The sequence below is a fragment of the Oculina patagonica genome, chromosome 10 (assembly GCF_052425735.1).
Source record: "Oculina patagonica isolate OP01 chromosome 10, crgOcupat, whole genome shotgun sequence".
In the NCBI taxonomy this organism is placed as follows: Eukaryota; Metazoa; Cnidaria; class Anthozoa; order Scleractinia; family Oculinidae; genus Oculina; species Oculina patagonica.
Genome location: NC_135767.1, coordinates 12,622,882 through 12,631,683, shown reverse-complemented (window position 1 = coordinate 12,631,683; position 8,802 = coordinate 12,622,882). Strand labels below are relative to the sequence as shown.

Genomic DNA, 8,802 nt, shown 5'->3' with positions numbered 1-8,802 from the left:
CCTGGTCTTCCAAAACATCGCAGAGAGTATTCATAGCGTAGTCTAACGATTGTGTCAAATACCGTATGGCGAATCAATGACGAATGATCCCCAATAAAAAAATGAAAAACTTGCACTCGAGCAATAATGACAGGTTAAAAAACAACGCAAGTTTTCGCTTCCAAAAAGCTTCTGTCCCTACAAAATTGGGCTTAAAGTTGTCGAAGAGATTGCACCGTTTGGACTGTGTCCTTTAGTTTAACCAGAAAGCTCACAACTCTTAGGAAAATACAAAGAAATATCACGCTAGTCCACAAATAATCTTTCGTCCAGAGCACAACACCACCACAGGTGACAAAGCCCACCTGTCGCCGCGATGATTAGCCATTAATTACTCTTAATACGTGCGCTACGATTGTTCAACGGTTGCCACGAAAATGAATACGAATTATCCCCGTGTGTGCGTGTTTGTGTGTGTGTGTGTGTGTGTGTGTGTGTGTGTGGGGGGGGGGGGGGGGTGGTGGGGGACTAGCTTACCAAGATTTCTACTTGCTGCAGTTACACGATCTCATCCCTGGTGTTTTATACTTGGGACGGCGTCCGATTTCCGCTCCTGTTATGAGATCATTTTCCACTAACGGGCGGGGATTTGCGCCCCTTTGATGACAATCACATGGGATAATTCTTATTTATTTTCGAGGTAACTGTCGACCAATCATAGCGCACGTATTAAGGGTAACGACTGATCATCGCGGCGACATACGGGCTTTGTCACCCCTGGTGGTATCATGCTCTGGACGAAAGGAAATTTGTAAAATCACGTGATATTTCTTCTCGTCTTTTCTTTAGAGTAGTCAGCTTGCTGATCAAACTAAATGACACAGAGGCATCTTTTCAACAAACTTCATTGCAATTATGGAGAGACGGGGGAAGCGAAAGTTTGCGTTGTTAAGTTTTTTCAACCTGCCAGGTCGGCCTGTTTCCTTTAACCTTACAGTGGTGCCTGGATACAGAAAGGAAATCTTTCCAATCAACCTTTCCTAAGAACGGCGTCACCGCTAGATAATTTAGCGCTGACGTTACATTGTCCTGTTTTCTTTAAACTAAATATCTGGCAAAGCAACAGAAAAGGCATAAAAAATCAATAAGTCTCCATTAAACCGATACAAACATGTTAAAATTTACTTTTTTGGAGTCACCTTTTGACTTTGCGCAATCTTCTTGCCAAAAACAGACAAAAACAAGACAAAGGCAAAAACAATTTTGTTTACTATAAGTCGTTTTGGCGTTAGACGTAAGAATGTTATCGTTTAACACAATTTTCCTTTTCAATTATTCTTTTGATCTGCAGGGATGTGGGCTCTAAACTAAAAGTCGTCGATTGGTTTGCTTCTAAACAAAACAAACTTCAGAATCATGACAGTGGTTTTCGTACTGGTCATATTCATGTGCAGCAGACAAGATGGCGCACTCGCAGCACAAGGTGAGTTAAATTTGGTTCATTTAATTAGGCCCAGGCCAGGCCAAACGTCAAACTTGACATGAGACGAACTAAACTGAGCAAATAAAGTTCGTGATTATTTGAGTTCGTCCGACTGAATCAGGATCCACCAACACGTTCTGTCCGTCTGCTTCAGACGAATATAACGTGTGAAGATCGACTGTGTGAAAAAAGACGGCATTTTCATGAAACGACATCAATGAATAAATTAAACAAAATGTATGTTAATGTATTTTTGGGCTCGATATTCGTTGTTGCTGCTGTGAATTTGGTTCGACCGTCGGTTCGAAGAATTATATTTGACGTTTGACCCAACGGTCGAGCTTCATTATTATTATAGTCAAAGAAATCTCAGAGAAAACAGCAAGCACACAAGAGAGATTGTCGGTAAGGAAAGTACAACAAAGTTTTGCTTTAAAGAGTGCATTGAATTTAGGTCCACTATAACATCATTTTCTTTTTTGTTCAACAGAATGTGGCTCAGTTGTAAACAATACACTGACAAGTCCTGGATATCCAAATAACTACCCAAGCGATATGGATTGTAATTACTCGGTCCCTATTCCAAGTGGTATGGCGATGAAGATTTATTTTCACTTTTTTGACGTCGAGTACCATTCAACATGCGAGTAAGTAAGAAGAAATATTTTAACCCTCAGACGTACAGGAGGGGTGATGCCACCCCCACCCATAAGTTTTTTTTGGAAATTTTGAAAATAGGATTTACTCTACAATGCTGAAACTTTTAGTAGCTGTTCATTCATCCTTTGCGGAAATTTTGATATGTAAACAATGTGTCCATGATATTTAACATTTTTCTTTTTTTCTTTATTTTTTCCAGTTTTGTGAAACAAAATTGTAAGATTTGTTTATTTTTACATTCCATAAGCATTCTGGCATGATATTGAATAAAATTTCGTTATTTTCTGACTTTCTAAGAAAACGGTAAAATCCAAGATGGCGGAGCCCAGATGGCGGCTCTAATGTCGTCACGTGACGACACATGACGTCACAGCCAACAGAAATTATGTCATCTTGTAGAGCAAGATAAGGGCTTTCTACTCAGTGCCCAATAATGTTGCTGTGCCTTAATAGAACGAAAACCCTGGAGAGGGGTTCCAACCCTCCTTTTTTGTATGATTTTGGGGGTGTGAGTTTGATTGTACGTTAGGCATAAATAGATTGTGCTCGGCACTTTTTGAGCAACTTTTAGCGTTTTGAGCACCTTTTTGTAGTACCAGTAACCTAGGGCAACTTTTGCCTTCCTTGGCAACTTTTGAGCAACAAATTGATATAAAACCGATCCAAACCATAAAAGGTCGTTTCATTTCGAAGGATTTTATTAAAACTGGTTTTATCAAAACTGATTATTTTATTAAAACTAAGAATATACTGAATAAAATGACAATAAAATAACACTTGCTTTACGCCTCGAAATCTTGACGGCGGGCTTCCTATCTAACGGGCGCTTAAATCCAGCGGTTACTCGCTGCAATATAGAGCCTGCCGCCGGCCATCTTGGTATTTAAAGTGCGAGTAATAGACGCTGGGGAAACTCTTAGTAACCCTGCAAGCGCTTCAATTTCTAGAAAACGCATAATTCACTCTAGAGAGCAAGCAACTTTTCTAAATTTTGGTGGCAACTTTTTTGATATTAAAGCAACTTTAGAGCAACTTTTGGGTATATTGTGAAGCAACTTTTTCTGAATTTACCGGCACAATCTATTCAAGCCTATTGTACGTCCGAGGGTTAAAAGAGTTAAGGTATTTTCCTATTGCACGTAATTACTTGCAAATTGAAATCAACGAGACCTTTTTACAAGGAAAACTATGAGCAAAGACAGCCTTGACTATGGAATATTAAATTACGAAAGACAAACATGAAGATGCGCCGTAGAAGCCTAAAAATCTGGCCTACATTATCCAAAAAGCCTTTTTTTCACGATTTCACTTAAAACCTTTTGCAATTTCTTGATTGTCGCCTCTTGAAACGTCAAAATATTTATATGCCCACTTATATAGCATCATCACCCTGCGCTTCTTGACCAATCAGGATGTAACATTCTTATATTCACCTTTAGATAGCGTCTACTCGTGTACATTGTTAGAGGAGCGCTTTCGCAATATGAGATACATTTTTTTCTGCGCTTTATGGCGCTACCTATAAATAAAAAAAAAGAAAAACAAAGGACAAAAACTCGAAATTAAAGTTTACTGAACAAGATGGCTAATTTCTAGCCCGAAAGTTGGGGGGGGGGGGGGGGGGGGATTGGACGAGACATTTCAATTCAGTAGATTCCATTTGTGCAACTCCACGAAAACGGTGAAAGCGTCACTACAGGCAGATATAACAGGCCTCGTTTACGTGAATTATCTTCAACCGTCCTAAACTTTTTTTTGCAGATGCACATGATAATGATTGAAAGTTTGCACTTCGTAGCCGAGGCTTGGCGTTGAAAGTAGCCAGTATGCACCGGGGCTATTGCTGTGGAAATCTGCACCTACCCCTGGCCTTTCCTTCCTCCCACCCCCAGGTCATAAATAAAATTGATTGGTGCATAAATTGGAAATGAGTGAGAGGTTGAAAGAAAGCGACCAAATTGAAAAAAGGCTGTTTATATTTCCAACATGTAATATAACTGAATTTTTGTTTCTTTTAATAAAGCTGTGACTACTTGAAGATTAGTAATGAGTATGGTGAGCTTCTCGGTTTCGCCTGTGGTTGGTTTAATGGTACGCAAATTATTGATATTGGTGGCAACCTCCATCTAACATTCCATTCAGACTCCGAGGTACAAGAAAAGGATTCAATATATCTTTCACTGCTTTTTCAATGTCTGGTGAGTTAAATCCGATATATATATTTTACAGCAGACACGATTCGAGTTAGTATATATTGGCATGACGAGATGGAAGGGGGGGGGGGAGGGGAGTGGGGGGGGTCAATGCTATCTCTCTCGGGACTAATACGTTGTGGGCTGATCGTGCGGCTTAGCGAGGTAGAGAGCAGGCACAGAGAGCTAACTCAAACTGTTATCGACAATGGCGTCGTTTCTTAAATCATATAACTTTTACCTCAATAATTATTTAAAAAAGTTGTTTATTTAGCAGGGAGATTTGTTTAGACCTTCAATAGTAAAATCAAAGAGAAACAGCAGAGGTAATACTACTGTTCAGTCGTATAACAACACTAAAACAAAGAAGAAAGCCTGAGTTAATACGTTAAAGGGTCCAAGGAAATTATAGTAGCGGTTTAGGGAGAGTTGGGTGAGTAGGTTTAACAAGTTGAGTTACAAATGTTATTAAGGTTCATATTTGGTTAACTGTTGCAGAGACCATAGAATGTGGTTCAGTGGTAAACAATACACTGACAAGTCCAGGATATCCGGACAACTACCCAAACAAAATGGATTGTAACTATTCGGTTCCCATTCCACATGACAGGGCATTAAAAATCACTTTTTACGAATTTGACGTGGAGGGCGCTAAAGACTGCGAGTAAGTAAATGATAAATATGAGTGTTATGAATGACACGGGATACGGGACACGGGACATGTAAGATAAATGCAAATGGGCAGCTTGCATTGCACCACGTTAACCATTTCCACTTTAATATGTAAAAAGGAAAGGTAAATCGAAAGGGAAAGATTCTCTGCTAGTAAAAGGGACGGGTTGCGGAATACGGAAAGGCAAATTGGTATTCAACACTCTCTTCAGGTTATTATCTATTGTTCTCTGTAAGTGACAATCTCTAGAAAAACCTTAGGGTAAAATTTGGATTCAACTTAATAAACGTCGTGCGTCGACTTTAAACAGGTTGTGTGAGTAAAAGAAGTTAAACATTGATTTAAGGACTCAAGAAAATTAAGGCATGGGCTTCACCATTTTTGCTATAAAAAGTTAGTGCGTGGTTTCTCTTCTAAGGCTTTATCGTGGAAAACCTAAAACTGTGACAGACTAATAAGTTTATAAATCTTGTAGCATTGACATGGATGACTTATGTAAATTACGTCACGTAAGCTGTAACGGCCACAAAATTTGAAAAACCTCTTTGGACAAAATAATGGCAACGATGGCCTAATACAACCGCCTCGTTTTTACTGCTACCAAATGAAGCGAAATGGGCAAAAATAGTTATTATTAGTACCCAGTCACCCTTTAAAAGAAATTTCTTATTCAACACTTTACTTTCGAATAATCTTAAAATTATTAAACACAGAAATGATGTAGCTAAGAGTCTTAACATGATATATAAAGCCAGTTGCAGCCAACAGAAAATAATTAAAAGTATTGCCGTTTTGTTAAAAAAAAAAAAAAAAAAAAAAAAAAAAAAACTTTGAGCTAAACATAACCCTGACAGGTCACTGGACAACATATGACCCAAAATGACATCTAAAGTTTCATGACTTTTTACTTTTTTAATGATATCCCAACTTTATGCCGTACGGTGAAGGAGTGGTCTATCTTTTTAAGTATTTTACATAACACTGTTATGTAAAATACTTAAAAAGATAGACCACTCCTTCACTTTTTTAAGAAACAGCTTAAGGCTCAAGCCTCAATTTCCCTGCAAGGAAAGGAAATACACAATACTGCTAACCTTTCCAGCACACTTGGCTTAGGTTGTATATTGTCTAGATCACGGTCATTGCGCTTGGTATTCAGTCTGTATTTTGTTTCAATTAGTACTGATTTATCAAACTATAATTGCAGGAAAGTGACAGAAAATACTGTCATCCGACTTATATGGCATCGTAAGGATATAGAAAGAGGACTGAAAACGTCCAAAATTTAATTTTGCAACATTACGAATGTTTGTCTCTTCTCCATTCTGAAATATTTTGTTAACTTAAGGTATGACTACTTGGAGATTACTAATGAGAAGGGCAAGACATTTGGTAAATACTGTAGCCAGAAGAATAACAAGGAAATCAATGTAACTGGAAGATACGCAGAGCTACATTTCCATTCAGACAGTGATGTACGAAAAAGAGGATTCTTGTTACTATTTAACATCGTCTCTTTGCCTGGTAGGTTCCAAATATAAAAATATCAACTCATCTTGATTAAGCAAAATTAGTGAACTTTGCAACAAGATGTCCACGTACATGTTTTGTCCCTAACTGTGTTGTCAACTGTATTATTGACTAGAATTATATATACACCACCTCCTACCTCCAAAAAAATATCCATATAGGAAAAGGCTGATAAGTTGAAAAGTCATGCAGATCGTTTGTTTTAGTAGTTCACTGTACCAGGCTTATGTACCGGGATGTAATTGCTTTAAACTGCTATTGATCATGTTATTAAACCGTTTTTTTGCTTTTCTTCTATTGTTGGTCTTTGCGACCGTTTGTTTTAAATTTTGGCGTATTTCAAAACGTCTGTGTAAGTACGACCTCCCTATGGCTAGACCTTACCAACGCAAATAATAATTTTAAAGAGCGTCGCGTTAAAATTAAGGCTGGATCATAGATAACTGTTTGTATTTGGTAATTAATTCTGATGTCGTCCATAAATGACTCTAAGGTTGTGCATTTTACCGAGAAATCACGTTACTTATTATTATTATTATCAGGTGACAGGTGTAATTTAAATGGAATGTTTATCTTTTGTCTTATAGAATGTGGTAGAGTGATAAACAATACACTGACAAGTCCTGGATATCCAAATGACTACCCAAACAATATGGACTGTATTTACTCCGTGCCTATTCCACCAGGCATGGCAATATTGATCCACTTGCACGATTTTGACGTCGAGTATTACCCGTCAAAGCCATCATTATGCCCGTAAGTAAAAAGATAGGTAGCTAAGGGTCAGTTTGCACCATTCCTTGTGTTTTATTCCGCTGGAACTTATCCTTATCCTTAAATTCTGAAGCTGTTCTGTTTTGATGCTGTTCGAAACAGAACAGGCATTTACTTCCCTATTTTACTCGTTTTAGTCCAATTTGGGGGATATTCAATATATGTAAATTCCGATAGCTGTTTCCTCTGCTGTCTTCGATATCAGTAGCACAAAATAATTCCTCCCAACATGTACAACCAGCTGAATGTCTGCAAAACAACGTCCAATATTCTCATGCTTTGTGTTAATATAAATATTCTAACCAACCGATGTGTCTTGTGTCTAGAAAAAGGGAGACTTAGCCTTGTGTTGTCATGTACTTTTTATAATAAAATTAATTTTACTACTCAAAGAGTATTATCTCTCAGACGAATCGAGATAACTAAGTTATTACGTACTGATTTCAAGACAACGGATCTGTAGCAACTGACGAGCCTGCGGATACATATATTTCTTTTTGCAGTTATGATTACCTCAAGATTACTAATGAGAGAAAAAATAATATAAGACGTTACTGTGGTAAAAGGACTGGGACGCATGTTGCCGTAACTGGAAACTACGCCCTACTTACATTTAACTCAGACTACTACTCTTCACACGCAAGGGGATTCAAGATAGTTTTCACTTTTGTTTGTAAGTAAAATGAAATCAGTCATCGAGATAAACAGGGAGAAAGGAAGCAGACAGACTACCGGACTATCAGACTTCAAGACTGACAGACTGTGCGAATGCCAGATTTCCAGACTGCCGGACTGCCGGACTGCCTGGCAACTGGATAACTTCGATACTCATAACGTTTAATTATCGTGGAATCAAACGTGATGTGGCTCTTATTAATGCTGTATTCACCGCGCAGCCCTCTCGACCAATCAAAGTCCCAGATTCCTATAGTCAATAATAGTTATAGTAAATAATAATTGTTGATTTATATATTTATATTTACTTCTTAGATTGTGGGGCTCAATGCTCGTTTGAGTGGGATACACTATATGGCGGCCTCAGACTTTTCTGTTGGAATATAACTTCACTTTTTGACGTGATCAAATGCTCTCCAAGGATTATAACAAATCTGTACGAGAGTTTCATGAGAAGCTAACAAAGTGATGAAATGAATGCATTACATGTTTTAGTGCCCCATGATAGCAATACTCCATAAGTTGAGAACTTTATATTTTTTTTTTCTTTCTTCCTTTTTTTTTGCAGGGAAGTGTCTTCATCAAAACTAAAACTTTTACCAGTTGGAACATTTTCAAATCTTACCAATCTACGGGATTTGTAAGCATTAAATAAATGGAGTATGTTTTTTTTTCTTTTTTCGACAAATACACTTAAAGGAGCGTAATTAATAATGCTGCCCCAGGCAAGGTTGTCCATATCGCCATATATTTTTTCAACATATGTAACATAAAGCGACTAGGAGTATTTCAACTCACCACGGCCGAGTGAGATAGAAGTTCAACAGGGGGTTGAC

General features: G+C 37.9%; 1 protein-coding gene across 1 annotated transcript; it reads left to right on the top strand.

Moving 5' to 3' along the window:
* The first annotated feature begins 4,242 nt into the window (after positions 1-4,242).
* LOC144667256 (CUB domain-containing protein 2-like) lies at positions 4,243-8,610 on the top strand. The gene is made up of 7 exons (XM_078528654.1): positions 4,243-4,320; positions 4,813-4,978; positions 6,336-6,511; positions 7,105-7,273; positions 7,795-7,964; positions 8,282-8,402; positions 8,535-8,610. The coding sequence occupies exons 1-7, from the start codon at positions 4,314-4,316 to the stop codon at positions 8,608-8,610; spliced, it is 885 nt and encodes a 294-aa protein (XP_078384780.1). The 5' UTR covers positions 4,243-4,313.
* Positions 8,611-8,802: the final 192 nt, after the last annotated feature.